This window comes from Ranitomeya imitator, chromosome 7 (assembly GCF_032444005.1).
Source record: "Ranitomeya imitator isolate aRanImi1 chromosome 7, aRanImi1.pri, whole genome shotgun sequence".
In the NCBI taxonomy this organism is placed as follows: Eukaryota; Metazoa; Chordata; class Amphibia; order Anura; family Dendrobatidae; genus Ranitomeya; species Ranitomeya imitator.
Window position 1 is genome coordinate 144,208,399 of NC_091288.1, and position 22,203 is coordinate 144,230,601.

Consider the following 22,203-nt stretch of genomic DNA (forward strand, 5'->3'; position numbering starts at 1 on the left):
CCTGGAGTCTTCCCTGATATTCTGTCGGTGTCCCTGATGTCCTGCCGTTCCCTGCCTGGAGCCATGTCTGTTTTCCAGAGTCCAGATGTCCTGCCCTTGTTCCAGATGTCCAGCCTGTGTCCAGATAGCCAGTCAGTAGTCCTGGTGGTCCAGTCGGTGTTTCAGAGTCGGTTCCACTTGTGTTCCTGGATGGGCTCCTCCGCCATTTTTCTAGGGAGTCTCCAGTCTACTCGTGTTCCTCGGCTACGGCTCTGCCTGTGTGTCCTGGATCTGACCAGCCGATGTCTTGAGCTGCCTTGTCGATGTTCCTGGATCCATGCTGTCCGTGTTTTGCTTGTGTCCCAATGTCCTTCCTGATCCCTAGGGTCCATCCTGTGATGATGTCTGTTCGAGGGCGGTGTCTGATGTTCTCCTGCTGTGCCTGTGCCATGCCTGAGGCCTGAGAGAGCAGTTCTCCTGACATGACCCGTGCCAGATAACCCTGGACTGCATCAACCCGTGATGACCTCTTTCCATCGTCTGACGTCTGCTGTCCTGAGATGTTAACCCTTGTTAGATTTGCGGAATCAGGAGCCTAGCATTGTTGTGTCTTGTGTTCTGTACAATGACTTTATGTTTTAAACTTTGTTTCTTCTTACCTGAAGTTGAGTGTCATCTAGTCTTGCATGTCACCACCTTGCCCACATGCTCAGCTGCCACAGACCCCAGTCGCTACCCTTCTATAGTCTGGGTAGGTCCGAGCCCCCCCCTGTGGTCCAGTTGGTCCAGATTCTATTATCACCTGGGATGCACACGCACACCCCACGTCGTCGTTGCCTGGCGACGTGAGAGCGTAAGCTAAGGAAGCTAAGCCGCATCCCTCCGTTCATGACACACAGAAGTTGACACATCAAGACTGTGCCAAGAAATATCTGAAGATAGATTTTTCAAAGGTTTTATAAACTGATGAGATGAAAGAGACTCTTGGCAGACCAGATAGATGGGACCATGGCTTAATCTGTAACAGGCACAGACCTCTACTTCAACTGAGATACCACCAAGATGGAGCAGGCGTACTGCTATGGGCTGGTATTCCTAAACTTGGACTTTTTCAGGTTTAAGATGGACTCAAAACCAACTCCCAAAGCTGCTGACAGTTTTTAGAAAACACTTTGTTCAAGCACTGGTACCAGAGAAAGTCTGCATCTTTTAAAGGAAACCATGATTTTTATGCAGAACATGCATCAAAGTACTTCACTGCTTGGTCGCCAGTGAAGGCCTTAAATATAAAAGAATAACATGACCCCTTCCTCACCTGACCTAAGCCCATTGAGAACTAGTGGACCCTTCCTAAATGGGAGATTTATGGTGAAGGAAAGCCGTAAACCTCTCTGAATAGTGTCTGGGAGGCTGTAGTTGGTGCTGCCTAAAAAGTTGATCTTCACCAGATGAAGAAACTGACAGACTCCATGGATGGAAGGCTTATGACTGTTATTGAAAAGAAGGGAGGCTACATTGGTTACTGTTTTTTTTGTTTTTTTTGTTAACATTTCTGATATTTAAAAAAAAAAATTTTTTGTACATTTTGAGTTGTTCGGTTCTTATTCTTACTTTAACAGATAAAAATAAACAATTACATAGTTACATAGTTGTTAAGGTTGAAGGAAGACTATAAGTCCATCTAGTTCAACCCATAGCCTAACCTAACGTGCCCTAACATGTTGATCCAGAGGAAGGCAAAAAAAATCCATGTGGCAAAGAGTAAGCTCCACATTGGGGAAAAAAATTCCTTCCCGACTCTACATACGGCAATCAGACTAGTTCCCTGGATCAACGCCCTATCAAGGAATCTACTGTATATACCCTGTAACATTATACTTTTCCAGAAAGGTATCCAGTCCCCTCTTAAATTTAAGTAATGAATCACTCATTACAACATCATACGGCAGAGAGTTCCATAGTCTCACTGCTCTTACAGTAAAGAATCCGCGTCTGTTATTATACTTAAACCTTTTTTCCTCCAAACGCAGAGGATGCCCCCTTGTCCCTGTTTCAGGTCTATGATAAAAAGATCATCAGAAAGGTCTTTGTACTGTCCCCTCATATATTTATACATTAAAATAAGATCACCCCTTAGTCTTCGTTTTTCCAAACTAAATAGCCCCAAGTGTAATAACCTATCTTGGTATTGCAGACCCCCCAGTCCTCTAATAACCTTGGTCGCTCTTCTCTGCACCCACTCTAGTTCAGCTATGTCTTTCTTATACACCGGAGACCAGAACTGTGCACAGTATTCTAAGTGTGGTCGAACTAGTGACTTGTACAGAGGTAAAATTATATTCTCCTCATGAGCATCTATGCCTCTTTTAATGCATCCCATTATTTTATTTGCCTTTGTAGCAGCTGCCTGACACTGGCCATTGAATATGAGTTTGTCATCCACCCATACACCCAGGTCTTTTTCATTGACGGTTTTGACCAGAGTTTTAGAATTAAGCACATAATTATACATCTTATTACTTCTACCCAAGTGCATGACCTTACATTTATCCCCATTAAAGCTCATTTGCCATTTATCAGCCCAAGCTTCTAGTTTACATAAATCATCCTGTAATATAAAATTGTCCTCCTCTGTATTGATTACCCTGTAGAGTTTAGTGTCATCTGCAAATATTGAAATTCTACTCTGAATGCCCCCTACAAGGTCATTAATAAATATGTTAAAAAGAGGGCCCAATACTGACCCCTGTGGTACCCCACTGCTAACCGCTACCCAGTCCGAGTGTGCTCCATTAATAACCACCCTTTGTTTCCTATCCCTGAGCCAGCTCTCAACCCACTTGCACATATTTTTTCCTATCCCCATTATTCTCATTTTATGTATCAACCTTTTGTGTGGCACCGTATCAAAAGCTTTTGAAAAGTCCATATACACTACATCCACTGGGTTCCCTTGGTCCAGTCCGGAACTTACCTCTTCATAGAAACTGATCAAATTAGTCTGACATGGACGGTCCCTAGTAAACCCGTGCTGATACTGGGTCATGAGGTTATTCCTCTTCAGATACTCCAGTATAGCATCCCTTAGGATGCCCTCCAGGATTTTACCCACAGTAGAGGTTAAGCTTACTGGCCTATAATTTCCGAGTTCAGTTTTTGTCCCCTTTTTGAATATTGGCACCACATTTGCTATACGCCAGTCCTGTGGTACAGACCCTGTTATTATGGAGTCTTTAAAGATTAAAAATAATGGTCTATCAATGACTGTACTTAATTCCTGCAGTACTCGAGGGTCTATCCCATCTGTGCCCGGAGATTTGTCAATTTTAGTGATTTTTAGACGCCGCCGCATTTCCTGCTGGGTTAAGCAGGTGACATTTAATTGGGAATTTTTATCACTAGTTATTTTGTCTGCTATGGGATTTTCTTGTGTAAATACTGATGAAAAAAAGTCATTTAGCATATTGGCTTTTTCCTCATCCTCATCCACCATTTCACCCAGACTATTTTTAAGGGGGCCAACACTATCATTTTTTAGTTTCTTACTATTTATGTAGTTAAAGAAAATTTTAGGATTATTTTTACTCTCTCTGGCAATGAGTCTCTCTGTCTCAATCTTTGCTTCCTTGATTTGCTTTTTACAGAATTTATTTAATTTTTTGTATTTATTTAATGCCTCCTCACTACCTACTTCCTTTAATTCTCTAAATGCTTTCTTTTTGTCACTTATTGCGCCCCTTACAGCTCTATTTAGCCATATTGGTTTCCTCCTATTTCTAGTATGTTTATTCCCATACGGTATATACTGTGCACAGGTCCTATCCAGGATGCTAATAAACGTCTCCCATTTTCTTTGTGTATTTTTGTGTCTCAGGCTATCGTCCCAGTTAATTGCACCAAGATCATCTCTCATCCGTTGGAAATTTGCCCTCCTGAAGTTTAGTGTCCTTGTAACCCCTCTATTACACATCTTTTTAAAGGATACATGAAAACTTATTATTTTGTGATCGCTATTTCCCAAGTGACCCCCAACCCTTATAATTGATATGCGGTCTGGCCTGTTGGTTAATATTAGGTCTAGCAGTGCCCCCCCTTCTTGTTGGGTCCTGAACCAGTTGTGAAAGGTAATTGTCTCTCATAGTTGTCAAAAACCGATTACCTTTGCTGGAACTGCAGGTTTCTGTTCCCCAATCTATTTTAGGGTAGTTGAAGTCTCCCATAATAATGACTTCTCCTTGAGTCGCAGCTTCATCTATTTGCTTTACGAGGATATTCTCCATTGCTTCCATTATTTTTGGAGATTTATAACAAACCCCTATCAGTAATTTATTATTTTTCCCCCTCCCCTTATCTCCACCCACAGGGATTCTACATTTTCATTAAATTCACCTATATTATCATGCAGGATGGGTTTTAACCCCTTCATGACCTTGGGATTTTTCGTTTTTCCGTGTTCGTTTTTCACTCCCCTCCTTCCCAGAGCCATAACTTTTTTATTTTTCCGTCAATTTGGCCATGTGAGGGCTTATTTTTTGCGGGACGAGTTGTACTTTTGAACAACATCATTGGTTTTAGCATGTCGTGTACTAGAAAACGGGAAAAAAATTCCAAGTGCGGTGAAATTGCAAAAAAAGTGCAATCCCACACTTGTTTTTTGTTTGGCTTTTTTGCTAGGTTCACTAAATGCTAAAACTGACCTGCTATTATGATTCTCCAGGTCAGTACGAGTTCAGAGACACCTAACATGACTAGGTTATTTTTTATCTAAGTGGTGAAAAAAAATTCCAAACTTTGCTAAAAAAGAAAAAAAAAATTGCGCCATTTTCCGATACTCATAGCGTCTCCATTTTTCGTGATCTGGGGACGGTTGAGGGCTTATTTTTTGCGTGCCGAGATGACGTTTTTAATGATAGCATTTTGGTGCAGATACGTTCTTTTGATTGCCCGTTATTGCATTTTAATGCAATGTCGCGGCGACCTAAAAAACGTAATTCTGGCGTTTCGAATTTTTTTCTCGCTACGCCGTTTAGCGATCAGGTTAATGCTTTTTTTAATTGATAGATCGGGCGATTCTGAGCGCGGCGATACCAAATATGTGTAGATTTAATTTTTTTTTTATTGATTTATTTTGATTGGGGCGAAAGGGGGGTGATTTAAACTTTTATATTTTTTTTATTTTTTTAACACTTTTTTTAACTTTTTTTTTTTACTTTTGCCATGCTTCAATAGCCTCCATGGGAGGCTTGAAGCAGGCATAGCACGATCGGCTCTGCTACATAGCAGCGATCATCAGATCGCTGCTATGTAGCAGAATTGCAGGTGTGCTGTGAGCGCCGACCACAGGGTGGCGCTCACAGCTGCCGAGGATGAGTAACCATAGAGGTCTCAAGGACCTCTATGGTTACTATTCTGAAGCATCGCCGACCCCCGATCATGTGACGGGGGTCGGCGATGACGTCATTTCCGGCCGCCCGGCCGGAAATGGTAGTTAAATGCCGCTGTCTGCGATTGACAGCGGCATTTAACTAGTTCATAGGTGCGGGCAGATCGCGATTCTGCCCGCGCCTATTACGGGCACATGTCAGCTGTTCAAAACAGCTGACATGTCCCGGTTTTGATGCGGGCTCACCGCGGAGCCCTGCATCAAAGCAGGGGATCTGACCTCGGACGTACTATCCCGTCTGAGGTCAGATAGGGGTTAAGGACGATTTTACAGATGAGAAAATTTACTTTTTCAATTAGTTGCATAATAATTCTGCACACTAACAGCTGACCAATAATTCTGAACACATAGCTATTCTTAGAAGAACGATAAAATCTCACTTTTGCTTTATTAAATATTTAGTTTTATTAACCCTTTGGGTTAACTGACAGCATTGTACTTGTTCGATAATTAAATTAATCCTGAAAAATACAAATTGCTTAATTGTGCATAGAGTGTACATACCCTATGGGAATAAGCAAGATAGAAATATGAGAAAACCTCTATTGCAAAATAGAGTTAGTTGTGCAACCAATGACAAAAAAGAAAGAATTTAGGGAATTAAAGGAAGAGGGTACTGACAAGGTATTAAATTCTGGGGAGAAAAAAGATTGTGTGAAAAAAACAAATCAAGGCAGCAAAGATTGAGACAGAGGCTGATGGTCAAAAGAAGTAAAAATAATTCAAAAATATTCTTCATCTATATAAATGGTAAGAGACTTTAAAAATAATAGTATCGGCCCCATCCAAAATAATAATAATATTTTATTTTTATATAGCGCTAACATATTCCGCAGCGCTTTACAGTTTGCACACATTATCATCACTGTCTCCGATGGGGCTCACAATCTAAATTCCATATCAGTATGTCTTTTGGAATGTGGGAGGAAACCGGAGTGCCTGGAGGAAACCCATGCAAACACGGAGAGAACATACAAACTCCTTGCAGATGTTGTCCAAGATATCTAGGTGAAATTTTGGAAAAGATGAGTCCAAGCTACTAAACAACTTCTTATTTACAGAATTTACATAGGAAAATCCAATGACACATGACATAAAGTCTCCATTAAATGTTACCTGCCTAACCTAATAATAAATAATAATAACCTAGCAAGAAATACAGTGGTATTTCAAAATTTCAAGATTTTTTCCACGGGATGGCAGTGCTGAATGTTTCCTAAATTCGCTCACGTGTCTTGCTGTGCTCCACCAGCGGATCCTGGCACTCTCCGGATACTAGGATCTCAGCTTTGAATTTCGGCAAGCGTGGTGAGCTTCCATAATTTTCTAGGAGATATAATTGAACGTATCTAAATGTTAGGTCATACATTTCAACCAAGCAAACAAAATGTACAATTATACGCTAAATGGTAAAACACTGGTGAAAAATGGCACTGAAAAAGACTTGGAAACATTGGTGGACAGCAAACTTACCTTTAGTGACCACAGTCAGACAGCTGTTGCCAAAGCAAACACAATCATAGGATGCATAAAAGGAGGTAGAGAAGTTTGTGACAAGAACATAGTTTCACCTCTATCCAATTCAGTAGGAGAAGTGCGGCCACATTTAGAATACTGTGTACAATTTTGGGCTTCCTTCCTTGTATAAGAAAGACATAGCTGAACTAGAGCGGGGCATAGAAGAGCGACCAAGGTTATTAGGGGAATGGATGAACTGCAATCCCAAGACAGGTTATCAAACTAGTGCTTATTCAGTCTGAAAAACAACAGCTTAGGAGCGATCTTCTTACAATGTACAAATATGAGGGCACCGTACAGAGTTCTTTCTAATTATTTTTTTTACTTGTTCGCCTGCGATGATGACAAAACCTAGCATCTATGCCTAAAAGAAAGCTTATGTAACCATTGTCATAGATTCAGATTATTTGTTGTAAGAGCAGTGAGATTATCGAACTCTCGGCCACATGATGTTGTAGTTGTCAATTCACTAAAGTTCAGGGAAGGCATGGATGCCTTTCTTGAAAAATATTACAGGTTTTGTGTACTAAATTTTGCAGATGGGACTTTGATCCAGGGAACTAGTCTGATTGTCGTATGTGGAGTCGGGAATAATTTTGCTCCTAATTTGGGGCAATTAGCACTTGCCTTGTGGGGTTTTTGCCTTCATCTGGATCAAAAATTTAGGTTACAGGTTTAACTCGATGGGCTTTTGTCATCTTTCAAAATCAAAACTTTGAAACTCTGGAACACTGATCTAGCACATCACAAAAATTGTCTGTAGGACATTTTTTTACAAAGCGAGCTCTGGTTTGCACGTTTTTGCGGTATTTTTTTAAATATTGTGAGATATTTCTTTTATCACTTTATTTGATCTTTTAGATATTAGAGCTGTGGGGCTAAAGAAAGGGATGTTTTTTAATCCGGACCCTTATCTAAAGATGTCTATCCGACCTGGGAAAAAGAGTACTTTTCCAACCTTTGCCCACCACGGACAAGAAAGGAGATCATCAATTATTGCAAATACTACAAATCCAATATGGCATGGAGAGGTATTAAAATTATTGTATATTTGGTGTGTGTTGATGATTTACAACATTAGCATTGCAAATGTAAAGTGACTTACAAGATTGATTGACCTCATATCATACCATATCATTTATATTATATTTTCTATAGGACCTAGTATGAAAGCAAAGAAAATGTTAACATAAGATAATAAAACCTTATTCTCATAAAAGCCACAAGAAAAATATTGATTATAATGAATAAGAATAATGACAGCTTATTAGAAATGTTAAAATCAGTTGCACATGTCAATGCAGGGAGCACATTCAACATTTCATCGCCACAATACAAATTCTACAAAATTATAAATATCAACAAAAAAGACGCCAATAGAAAATAGGGATTAGCAAGCTGCATATCTGCTGAAAAGACATACGACTTATTTTTGTGATCTGCATTATAGGGAGCCTGTCACCCCAAAAATTCAAATTAAATCACTTATACATTGATACAGGGGACTTAGCCCCAATAGAAATCATACTTGTGGTACAGATTCCACTATACTGAAAACATTGTATTACATATGTAAAAGAAGGTTCTTCATTGTAAAATTGGGGTGGCCAAGGGCTCAGGGCACTTCTCCACACAATCAATTATCATCCTTCGCACCCTCTTATTTATAGTAATTGATCGTGCTTGATTTGGGGCTCTCACTTTGCCTACATTGAAATCCGAGACCTGCATGCACAGATACTGCAGGAGATGAGAGCACACAGTGTCAGTGTGCAGGTACATTCCCATCTCACCTCTCGATCTGCCGCGGCTGCTCTCTGCAAGCACGATTACTCAGCAGTGGGTGGCAGATGCCGTCAGGGGATGGGTATGAGTGCGCTCTGACATTGTGCGCGTGTGCTCCTGCATTATCCGTGTGAGTGCGCTCTCATCCCCCTCTTCTGTCAGCATCAGCCGCCCACTACTGGGCCATCTTTGTGCAGCTGTACACAGGAGAGTGTGATGACAGCACTCCGGCATTAAGAATGTTTGAGTTTTGGAGGTGACAGACTCCCTTTAAATTAATAGACCTGAAAGATCATTCAGAATTACTGATTATCTGGTCCCATTGAGGCGAGATTACCGTTATTGAATAATATTGTTATAAGCAAATCTACTGATAGTAAACTGTTTGCAACTCTAACTTAGTTTGTTTATATTTAGAAATATTCCTTTGTTGCTCTTCTGACTGATGTTTTGGAAGTTGAACTGAAAGATAAATTTGCGAAAAGTCGTCCTATCATCAAAAGATTTCTTGGAAAATTGACTATACCAGTACAGAGGCTATTGGAAAGACATGCAATTGGGTAAATATTTCTCATTTCTTAAGCTAATATATTGCTAATTTAAATGGGAACTGTACTTTCAACTAACTTTATATAAACTAACAGTGCAGGCAAACATAAGAAACTTTATAATACGTGAACTCTACTTTTTTCTCTACTTATGAGCCACTACTTCCCTCTCCTCCTCTGAAAAAAAAATTGCTCAAATCCATCTTGCTTACTGATGGCACAGTGAGGTGTGTTAGGTTATACCTCCATTTTAAACTCCATTAATAGAGGAGGGTGGAGGAAGAGAGCAAGCAGAGGGATGTAAAAAAGATTGTTCTGATCTGGAGTCACATGTACACTGCTCGATACTCAATAATTTCATCCATGATGCTACTGTTTGTCTTTGTGCTAAGGAATGAAGGGCAAGAATCCTCTCTGTCTCTCTGTGTGCTGTGTATAGGAGACATCATAAAAGCTAGTCTCCTCCATCCCGCTAAAAATCAATTGCAAAGTCATAGCATGGACTGAAGTTGTGTTATTCCTCATGTATATGTGACAGTTTATTCTGAAAAGTTACTTTTTATACCCTTTAAAGCGAACCTATCAGCAGGATTTTGCTAAGTAAACTACAGGTCCCAAAACAGAAACCGTCTGTCTGTCTATCTCAATGATGAGGAACATGTTTGTCTTTTGGGGCGGGCAGGAGGATAAGACTCTGCCTACAGTCCCGCCCGGGATCACGGGCATCTCATTAACTGAAAACTTCTAACACTGATTACACAAGAACCGCAAGAGGGATTTCTCCACCCCAGGTATCATTTTAATCAGTGTAACAGCGCCAACCTGATAATGCCTGTAGTTTACTTAGAAAAATCCCGCTGACAGGTTTGCTTTAACTCTTAACTCTTCCTTTATTTTATATTTATAATATATATAGTGTGTCCGTAAAGTCATGGTGCACTTTTGACCAGTCACAGGATCTATTTATAGTTTACATTTTGGCGCCCTTTCTCTGGACCAATCATATCAGACCTATTCATGAGGAGAGCTAACAAGAACCAATCAAACAACACAAACTCATTTAACCTGTTGCTGAGCTCCCAGTCAGATTAACCCCTGATAAACTGAACTCTGATTACTACACTGCCAGGTCTGTGACATCATGCTACCAAGAGCTTATGCCAGCTGTGTGGTTTTCCATGCCAGTCGAGATGTGGACGGTACAGAGGAAAGTTCAGCGGGTTCTGTGGCTCGCTAGATTTGAATCCGTGACCAAAGTGCTACATGAATATAAAATCTGTGCGTGCGTGTGCTCAACAATTACACCTAAGCAAGACTACAGTTCATAAGGTGTTAAAGAAACGTCTCTGTTTTACGGGGTACAAATTGCGGCTGTTGCACGCTATCAAACCTGCGGATAGACCCAAATGATGCGTGTTTGCTGCAGATATGCTTGATGAGATCGTCAATGATGCAAGATTTTTGCAGAAGATTGTGTTTAGCGATGAGGCGACCTTCAATAAAACAGAGAATCACAGACGTTATTCACTCTGTTACACCAGACGTCCTTACCCGTGTGTGGCAAGAACTTCACTATCATTTGGATGTGTGTAGGGCAACAAATAAAGCCCACATAGAACTGCACTGAAAAGGTATGAAACTGGGAGAGTTTTTCTTTTATTTGGAGCAGATTTCACATTTCTATTGTTTTTTGTTGCTTTCCAGTGACTGGTCAGAAGTGCACCATGACTTTACAGACACACTGTATTTGTATTTAGATTTTTCGTAATATGTTGGAATGTAATTCAAGTAAAGGATTCAAACCATCAAATCAATGGTTACATTTGGTGATGGTGTTATGATGATGAGGTAGGGTTGTTTTGCTGTCTCAGGGCATTGACAATTTGCTATTATTGAAAGGAATGTGACATTTTTATTGTCCCAGAAAATCAGTTTTCTGTAAGGCTATGTTCATATCACATTTTATACTGCAAAAAACATACATATACTGCTAACAAGATACAGCTGGATGCTCTAAATTCCATTTTTGCTTTTTCGCTTTTTCCTCCTCTCCTTCCCAGGGCCATAACCTTTCTATTTTTCCATCAATATGGCCATATGAGGGCTTGTTTTTTGTGGGTCGAATAGTACTTTGAATTACACCATTCGTTATACCATATAGTGTACTGGAAGACAGGAAAAACATTCCATATGTGCCGGAAATGCAAAAAAGAGTGCAATTCAACAATTGTTTTTAGTTTTTTGTGTTTTATATTTACCATGTTCACTATATGGTAAAACTGACCAGGCAATGTGATTCTCCAGGTCAATAAGAGTACGAAGATACCAAACATGTATGTTTTTTTAAGAGGTGAAAAAAAAGTCCTGAAATTTGTAAGAATTTTTTTTTTTGCTTTTGACACCTTTTTCCAAGACCTGTAATGTTTTCACTTTTCGGGATATTGGGCTGTGTGAGTGCTTATTTTTTTGCAGCCTGAGATGATGTTTTTATTGGTACCATTTTAGATTGGATACAATTTTTTGGTTGCCTTATTACAGCGTATTGCAGTGTTGCGGGAGCCAACTAACGTAATTCTCAATTTGATTTTTTCTTTTTCTTTCCGCCGTTTACCAATCAGATTAATTTGTTTTATTTTTATAGATCGTATATTTCTGAATGCAGCAATAGCAAATATGTGTTTTTTTTATTGTTTTATTTTCAGTGGGGCAAAAGGGGGGGTGATTTGAACTTTTGTGGGGGGTCATATTTTTTTAAACTTTTTTTTTTTTCTAACTTTTCACTGTATTTAACCCCTTTACCCCCAAGGGTGGTTTGCACATTAATGACCGAGCCTATTTTTACAATTCTGACCACTGTCCCTTTATGAGGTTATAACTCTGGAACGCTTCAACGGATCCTGATGATTCTAACATTGTTTTCTCGTGACATATTGTACTTCATGATAGTGGTAAAATTTCTTTGATATTACTTGAGTTTATTTGTGAAAAAAATGGAAATTTGGCGAAAATTTTGAAAATTTCGCAATTTTCCAAATTTGAATTTTTATGCCTTTAAATCAGAGATATGTCACACAAAATACTTAATAAGTAACATTTCCCACATATCTACTTTACATCAGCACAATTTTGGAACCCACATTTTTTTTTGTTAGGGAGTTATAAGGGTTAAAAGTTGACCAGCAATTTCTCATTTTTACAATAATAATAATCTTTAATAATAATCTTTATTTATATAATAATCTTTATTTATATAGCGCCAACATATTCCGCAGCGCTTTACAGTTTTTATAAAACCATTTTTATTTAGGGACCACATAGTGTGACACCATTCTAAAAACTGCACATCTCAAGGTGCTCAAAACCACATTCAAGAAGTTTATTAACCCTTCAGGTGTTTCACAGGAATTGTTGGAATGTTTAAAAAAATGAACATTTAACTTTTTTTTCACAAAAAATTTACTTCAGCTCCAATGTGTTTTATTTTACCAAGGGTAACAGGAGAAATTGGACCCCAAAAGTTGTTGAAAATGTGTCCTAAGTATGCTGATACCCCATACGTTGGGAGCGCTATTTGAGTTTTCAATGCAAAATTGACTGGAATTGAGATTGGATGCCATGTTGCGTTTGGAGAGCCCCTGATGTGCCTAAATATTGAAACCCCCCACAAGTGACACTATTTTGGAAAGTAGACCCCCTAAGGAACTTATCTAGATGTGTGGTGAGCACTTTGACCCACCAAGTGCTTCACAGAAGTTTATAATGTAGAGCGGTAAAAATTAAAAATCATATTTTTCACAAAAATTATCTTTTTACCCCCAATTTTTTATTTTCCCGAGGGTAACAGAAGAAATTAGGCCCCAGAAGTTGTTGTAAAATTTGTCCTGAGTACGAGGATACCCCATATGTGGGGGTAAACCACTGTTTGGGCGCATGGCAGAGCTTGGAAGGGAAGGGGCGCCGTTTGACTTTTCAATGCAAAATTGACTGGAATTTAGATAGGATACCATGTCGCGTTTGGAGAGCCCCTGATGTGCCTAAACATTGAAACCCCCCACAAGTGACACCATTTTGGAAATAAGGAACTTATCTAGATGTGTTGTGAAAACTTTGAACCTTCAAGTGTTTCACTACAGTTTATAACGCAGAGCCGTGAAAATAACAATTCTTTTTTTTCCACAAAAATTATTTTTAGCCCCCAGTTTTGTATTTTCCCAAGGGTAACAGGAGAAATTGGACCCAAAAAGTTGTCCAATTTTTTCCTGAGTACGCTGATACCCCATATGTGGGGGGGAACCACCGTTTGGGCGCATGGCAGAGCTTGGAAGGGAAGGAGTTCCGTTTGGAATGCAGACTTAGATGGAATGGTCTGCAGGCGTCATATTGCGTTTGCAGAGCCCCTGATGTACCTAAACAGTAGAAACCCCCCACAAATGACCCCATATTGAAAACTAAACCCCCCAAGGAACTTATCTAGATGTGTTGTGAGAACTTTGAACCTCCAAGTGTTTCACTACAGTTTATAATGCAGAGCTGGTTTTGTATTATCACAAGGGTAACAGGAGAAATTGGACCCCAAAAGTTGTTGTCCAATTTGTCCTGAGTACGCTGATACCCCATATGTTGGGGTAAACCCCTGTTTGGGCGCACGGGAGAGCTCGGAAGGGAAGGAGCACTGTTTTACTTTTTCAACGCAGAATTGGCTGGAATTGAGATCGGACGCCATGTCGTGTTTGGAGAGCCCCTGATGTGCCTAAACAGTGGAAACCCACCAATTCTAACTGAAACCCTAACCCAAACACACCCCTAATCCCAACCCTAACCACACCCTTAATCCCAACTCTAATCCCAACCGTAAATGTAATCCAAACCCTAATTTTACCCCCAACCCTAACCCTAACTTTAGCCCCAACCCTAACTTTAGCCCCAATCCTAACCATAATTTTAACCCCAACCCTAACTGTAGCCCCAACCCTAACTGTAGCCCCAACCCTAACTTTAGTCCCAACCCTTACTTTAGCCCCAAACCTAACTTTAGCCCCAACCCTGGCCCTAATGGGAAAATGGAAATAAATACATTTTTTAAATTTTATTATTTTTCCCTAACTAAGGGGGTGATGATGGGGGTTTGATTTACTTTTATAGGGGTTTTTTTTTTAGCGGATTTTTATGATTGTCAGCTGTCACACACTAAATGACGCTTTTTATTGCAAAAAATAGTGTTTGCGTCTCCACATTTTGAGAGCTATAATTTTTCCATATTTTGGTCCACAGAGTCATATAAGGTCTTATTTTTTACGGGACGAGTTGACTTTCTTGTTGGTACCATTTTTGGACACGTTACATTTTTTGATCGCTTTTTATTCCGATTTTTGTGAGGTAGAATGAACAAAAACCAGCTTTTCAGGAATTTCTTTGGGGGGGGGGGGTGCTTATACCGTTCCACGTTTGGTAAAATTGATAAAGCAGTTTTATTCTTTGGGTCAGTACGATTACAGCGATACCTCATTTATATCATTTTTTATGTTTTGGCTCTTTTATACGATAAAAACTATTTTATATAAAAAATAATTATTTTTGCATTGCTTTATTCTGAGGACTAGAACTTTTTTAATTTTTTCATTGATGACGCTATATTGCAGCTCATTTTTGCGGGACAAGATGACGTTTTCGGCGGTACCATGGTTATTTGTATCCGTCTTTTGATCGCGTGTTATTCCACTTTTTGTTTGGCGATATGATAATAAAGCGTCGTGTTTTGCCTTGTTTTTTTTTTACGGTGTTCACTGAAGGGGTTAACTAGTGGGATATTTTTATAGGTGGGGTCGTTACGGATGCGGCGATAGTAAATATGTGTACTTTTATTGTTTTTTTTATTATTTAGATAAAGAAATGTATTTATTGGAACAATTTTTTTTTTCTTTATTTAGGAATTTTTTTTTTTTTTTACACATGTAAATGTTTTTTTTTTATATTGCCCCAGGGGGGCCATCACTGTATATTATCAGATCAGTGATCTGACAGGCACTGCAGGGAGACTTCCCGGCACCTGCTATGAGCAGGTGCTTGAAAGCCACCTCCCTGCAGGACCTAGAAGGCCCCCCCGCTGCCATTTTGGATCCGGGCCTGCAGGGAGGAGGAGGTAGGAGACCCTTCGAGCAACGCGATCACATCGGAGGTAAGAGACCCTCGGAGCAACGCGATCACATCGGAGGTAGGAGACCCTCGGAGCAATGCTATCACATCGCGTTGCTCCGAGGGTCTCAGGGAAGCACACAAGGAGCCCCCTCCCTGCGCGATGCTTCCCTGTACTGCTGGAACACTGCGATCATCTTTGATCACATCTTTGATTTGTTCCGTGGGTTAATGTGCCAGGAGCGGTCCGTGACCGCTCCTGGCACATAGTGCCGGATGTCAGCTGCTATAGTCAGCTGACACCCGGCCGCGATCGCTGATCGCACTGGACGTACTATTCCATCCATGGGAAGTAGGGCCCACCCCACATGGACGGAATAGTACGTCCAATGGCAGAAAGGGGTTAATAGTCCCATTAGGAGATTTGAAACTGAGATTGTCCGATCGCCTGTGCTATACATAGCAGTACTTTAGCATTGCAATGTATCACAGAAATCACAATGTCTTATTAACACTGGCCACAGAGATTGACAGTGGGATTTAACAGGTTAACAATCAGGAGCTCCTCTCCACTTGCTATTGATTAAATCAGCTGTCATGTGCTGGGAAAGATGCAGGCTCAGCATGCGAGGCAGCATGAAATGCAGGGACACCACATATGACATAAATATACGTCATATGTCTTGAGGGGATTAAAACATTTCTTCAAAGAAAAGTAAATAACAGATTCTCAACAGCTTCTGTGAAATCCCAGCATTTAACTGTAGTTTGCAACTATATACAGTAGAAAGTTGTAACATTAAAGTGACCTCACTACTGAAGCCAATCACAGGCCTCAGTGCTCAGGTGACTGAAGATCAGTATGTCATCACTTTCTGTCCAGCTGAAGACCACCACAATGGCCTGTACTGATGCCGTGGGGGATTGAGCTTGTGAATATCGCTTCATTTTTTATTTGAGAACGGTGCTTGCCTTTGAAAGGAATGGTTGAGGGTCAGTACTGCAGGCATGGTATGCAAGATATGGGCAGCACCTACTTATGCTGCAGTCCATTGGCTCTTTGGTCATGGGGCACCGGGTGTGCATTTCTAACAAATCACGTTACTAGATGGGGTCTTTGGCAGCAACTGCACATCCCTCGGATGTGGCCATAGCTACTTTCTTTTGGGCATCAGCCATGTTTTCGGAACCCCAGTATGGAAATGTTATGATCCATTGCTTGCTGAAGGAACTTCAGGCACACCAGGTCATCGACATTCTGGGGATCTCTCTGGGCAACCCAGAACTGCACTGGACTCGGAAGACCGTGTATGATCCCGTTCAGGATGACCCACTGCACCATCTGCTCAGGGAAGGAAGATTACGGTTGCAATTACTTTTGAACCAGATGTAATAAGTCGAACATTTGGTACCGGGAAGGGTCATCACTGTGATAGGCCCAGTGGTGTACTCTTTGCGCTCTGACAGTCAGAGTCTCTCGTAAGCACAGCAAGATCTCCGTTTTCAATTTGGCATACTCTTTTGCATCCCGCAAGGCCTGGTCATAAAAAGACTTCTACAGTTCCCCCATTAGATATAGTGCCAGCACCTCCGCCTGCTGCTCGCTCCGGAGGCAATTTTTCTCATTCCACCACCCTTTCAAAAACCGCCAATAATGCCTCGACATCATCACCCGGGGTCATCTATTGCAAGACTATCCTGACAGTCTTCTTCACATGTGAATCATCACGTTGACTTGGGGGTGGGGTGGTTGACCTGCCACAGATTGCCCCGGTTAGAAATTTCACCTGCTTTTGTTGCTGCTATAGCTGTTGCTAGAGATTAGCCTGCACCAGTTGCTTTAATACAGCTCCTCCATGTCTGATTTTGCTCCTGCAGTCGCTTTTACCAAAGGCATTCAGTTTCTCCCTGCAGTCACATGTGTCCTCTGGGATTTCTGCCCACATTCGAAGCACCAATTGAAAGGGATCAGCTCTCAGGTAGACGCTGGTTTCATTAGGATAGTTCAGCAAAATGAGATTGGTGGGGGTTCAACACCTGGCACCCCCGCCGATCATCTGTTACTGGTGTCGGCGACAGCCGGATGCCATTAATCACGGTGCAGAACTTCATCGCTCCATCAACTGTATAGTGACGGCAGCATGGTACTGTTGATCCACCCCTGTTTTAATGGATCGGTGTGGATGTGCAGTTCCCCGCCACAGTCACTATACTGTTGACTGAGCTGTGTAATTCTGTTTGGAAACGAAGCACCTTAAAGGGAACCTGTCACCCCCCTCAGGCGTTTGTAACTAAAAGAGCCACCTTTTGCAGCACTAATGCTGCATCCTGACAAGGTGGCTCTTTAGTTACAAATGCCTGCACACGCTGAAATAAACACTTATAAAATTTGCTCCCACATACCCTGAATCCGTCCCGGAGGTGGGACTTTCCTTTCTAATGAGACGCAGCACAGCCGTCACTCCCGCCGCCTCCTCTTCCTGCATTATAGTTCTTGGCGCCTGCGGTGTAAGTACGAAGGGCAGCGCAACTGCGCATGTCCGGAAAAAAAACTTACAGAGCAGGCGCCAGGAACGATAGTGCAGGAAGAGGAGGCGGCACCCGGCGCGCGTAAGCCAGGAGTGACGGCTGTGCTGCGTCTCATTAGAAAGGAAAGTCCCGCCTCCGGGACGGATTCAGGGTATGTGGGGGCAAATTTTATAAGTGTTTTTCAGCGTGTGCAGGCATTTGTAGCTAAAGAGCCATCTTGTCAGGATGCAGCATTAGTGCTGCACAAGGTGGCTCTTTTAGTTAGAAACGCCTGAGGGGGGTGACAGGTTCCCTTTAAGCTGCTGCCTGCTGGCCTTCCAGGTGTCGCACCCCCACTGATCTGATATTGATAACCTATCCGAAGGACTTGTTCACTTGACCGTATTTTTGGTCCAAGTGCTATGCAATAAAAAAAATCGCACTAGGACCAATGTTATTAAATGGGGCAGTGCAGATGAGCCGTAAAGATAGTCAATCTTAAAGTCCCGGACAACCCCTTTAATCTTATATTACAACCCCATGCTATCATCTGTTATTTGTTTATAACTATGGATGGTTTGTATGTTCTTTCACAAAATCATTCTGTCTCTTCTTATGTTTTCTAATATAAAAGTATACGTCTGAAGAAATAATGAGAAAAATAATTATTATATTGGAGAAAAAGCATTGCGAGGTTTGCCCCTGTGTCCAGTTTCTGATATAAGGCATATTCTTTCTAACTACTTTAGTATGTAAATTCCAAATTAAGTGTAGAGTCTTTACTGTAGAACCGCCGGGCTGCAGAGTAGGGAGACAATGCTACGGCCCGGATTCATCATTATTGTTTCTCCTTTAGTATTTGCACCTTATTCTCTGTACTTCTTGCTCCACTTTATAAGTTTTCTTATTAAGTCTTGTTTTATTTTTTTTCCACAGTGTTGCTTATAAAAATGTTGTAAACAGATTCCTGAAATGCAACTTTTACCAAATGTTATAATTTTTTGATGCATCTCACTAAAGTCCTTCCCTAGAGAGAGAATTTTTTACTTTTTGGCAACCTTTTAAAGTCACAAAAACTTGGTCAAGTCAAAAAGGAAGAGCATTTTTTTTTCTCCAAATTCATGAACTGTGTGAGCAAATTTGATGCATTTCGTGGAAAAAACGTCATCGAATATCACAAGACAAAAATGTCATTTATGACAAGTTAGAAGTTTTTCCTCAGAAAGCTGATTTACATCTACACTGTTCATAGTTAAGACTTTAGCACTTTGCAAAGTGTTTCAGATGTAAAATAATCGTTTTTGATGATTTTTCTATAATCAGTGGTAACTAGATAAAGTTTGCTGCGGTTTCTCTTTCTCTAGTGGTAAATGTTTTAGTTTAGTCATTAGTTTGCACATACAGGAGTGTAAATAATGCATAAAAAACATACAGAATTCTACATGAGGAAGAGCAATGTTATCAGAACAAGATGTGACTCAAAGTGGAAAACTGTATTCCTTATCCAGAACGTTCCTAAAAGCAGTTTTCTTGTATGTCATAGTCACGTGAGGACAATTGCTGCCGCCTTGAGGTCTCTCAGTTTCCACTAGTGTGAATAGTGCCACCTTTGTTTATGTGTAGAAGAGATAAGGAAACTTTCCATCCCGGTCAAACATCTTGCAGCAGTCCTTGGAATGCTGCTTTTTTTTTCCTTGCAGATTTGAAATTGTTTAAAATCTGCATTATGTCAGTTCTTTGTGTTTTTGCAGAAAATGCATCAAACATGCATGGAAAATAATAATAAAAAAAAACAAATAACTAAGAACAAATAACATTTTTACCATAATAGAAAGTAAAACTGCAGCAAATGTTATGTTTTTAAATTTGACTTTATAAAAACATCAACAATTCTTATTTGAAACATTGTGCAGAATGTTAAAAAGATGAGCAATTTTTTAAATAGTCTTCATTAACCCTTTTCTACCATTTTGCTGTTGCAGTGTGTCTGACAGCTCTCTCTGCTCTCCCACTCCCTTCCCTCAAAGTTAGAGATGGCAGCAGGAAAAGAAGGGTTGTTATACCAAATATCCACAGTGTGGAGAGAGAAAAAAGCAATTACAGTCTCAGGGAGGGCAGAGAAAAGATTATAGATAAGGAAAGAAGTGAAGTATTAAAGCTGTTCTGACACAGGAAAGCAAGTGTAGACAACAGCACTCTGGACACACACAGATTTCACATCCAGCATTCATTACTGGAACAGATACTTCGACCGCCACAAAAGTAAATCTGAAACTTGGATCAGGTTGCAAACTGCGTATCAGGAAGTCTAAAAATAATAAAAGTAGTATAAATTGCAGGCTGAAACATTACCTTGAACTTGTGTTTTTTAACTGTGTAACGAAATGTAACCACAAACATATAACATTGTTTCCATAACAAAGGTGTCCATAGCCTTTAAGATCCGTAGTGGTTTTTTTCCTTTTCAGAACAAAATGCAGTAGCTTAAGGCTATGTGCAGAAATTTCCTGAACAAAACCGGACTTTTTCTGCAGGAAATCTGCATGCGTGTTTTTTTGCGTATTTCTTGCGTTTTTTGTGCGGATTTTTTGCGTTTTTTTTTTTTTGAGCTTCCCAATGCATTAAATAGCGGGAAATCTCTAAAATTAATGAACATGCTGCATGTTTTACCGCGATGTGTTTTTTTTTTTTTCGTGGAAAAATGCAACATGTGCCCAAAAATTGAGGATTGCATTCTGTTAATAGGATGCTTAAAGGAAGCGGGTTTTTTTCACGGCGTTATTGCGTTTTTATAGCGAAAAAAAAAAAAGTGAAAAATCCGAAACGTGTGCACACAGCCTAATAGTATTGTCTAGTATTAGTTAATTTGTATGGATCTGTTACAGGCCTAGCAAGGCCATCATGTATCTTCAACACAGAACAAAGAATAAAAGAATGTGTAGATTCCATCTGTCCATTTTTATTAGTCTCCAGTCACACCAGCATATGGCATCAGATGTGATATACTAATGACCCTCGGCTCCTGCTCTGCTGCGAACAGGACCAGAGTATCCCAATCCCCACACACAGCGGATCAGAGCACAGCGGAGGAGCAGGAGGCGTAGAAATCAATTCCTCAATCTCCTTTGCTGACGGCGTCTGCGTATATCGCAGCGTACTCGGATGATATCGTTGGGTAACTCACACCCATAGGCTGATATGGGTGCGAGTGAGCTGAGTCTCCATGCCAATCACAGCGTGCTGCCATTGTTCTCGCACACCACCATTGTTCTCGCATGTTGCCATTGTTCTCGCATGCCAATTTGGCATGAGAAAATAATGGCAGATGTGATCTGCCCCGCAGAGTAAAGGTACCATCATACTCAGCGACGCAGCAGCAATATAGACAACGAGCCGATCGCTGCAGCGTCGCTGTTTAGGTCGCTGTAGAGACGTCAAACACAGCAACTCCAGAACGACGCTGCAACGTCACGGATCGTTGTCGTTCTCGTTGTAAAGTTGCTGAGTGTGAAGGTACCTTAACGCTGAGTGCTGTGCAATGTTTTATCGCATAGCACTCGTCCGTATTGTACGGCAGTGTGACTCTGACCTTACTCAGATAGTTGTAAATGGTTGTTAAGATCACAGACAGACAAGACTTGACCTTTTTTCTGCTTTCAGTGACCAGGTCCTAAGTTATAATCTGGGTAGAAGACTCCCAACCGATCATGTAAGCGGATATTTACAGTTTAAAGTAGAAATGACCTCATCAGTTCACGACGGTAAGGAAATGTGACATGGCCTGAATGTTATCTCATCTCATAGTCTTTGATGGATTGCTTATATATTACAAACATGCTTAGTAGTCATTGATTCATACATTTCAATTCCCAGTTGGATTTACAATTTATTAGATTCTGGGGAAATTAATAACTAAAGTATGTTTTCCATAAACTTGTACAAACTACATAAAGATGGTGATGGGATAATTGCTTTTTCATATTTGCTTTGCAAGAAATTATATTCCGTGTAAAGGGGAACTTCGGGGAAATAAAATAATATTGTCATGGAAATACCTTCATAAATGATAAAGCTGGCACCCATTGGTCTGTTTCCAATCATTATAGCATCTGCTAATTAGCTTGAGGCTGGTTTTGCTCCTTACTGCTCCCCCACCCTTTGGGGTCATTACTTGCAGATGAGAGGACTGGACTGCTCTTGGCCTCTATTAGCAGACACCCCCTTGATTACATCTCATTCCATTCAGTCTGAGATCAGAGCCCACCCATGGCAAGCTACAGCTCCTGTGTA

The 22,203-nt window shown here is 40.6% G+C and overlaps 1 protein-coding gene across 2 annotated transcripts in view; it reads left to right on the top strand.

The window, feature by feature from the left end:
- Positions 1-22,203, top strand: part of HECW2 (HECT, C2 and WW domain containing E3 ubiquitin protein ligase 2) — a 378,118-nt gene that overhangs the window by 238,334 nt on the left and 117,581 nt on the right. For both annotated transcript variants that reach the window (XM_069733887.1, XM_069733888.1), the window contains 3 exons: positions 7,802-7,971; positions 9,143-9,285; positions 21,574-21,674. In XM_069733887.1, coding sequence (XP_069589988.1) covers positions 7,802-7,971; positions 9,143-9,285; positions 21,574-21,674 — 414 coding nt within the window. The remainder of the gene's footprint in view (positions 1-7,801; positions 7,972-9,142; positions 9,286-21,573; positions 21,675-22,203) is intronic.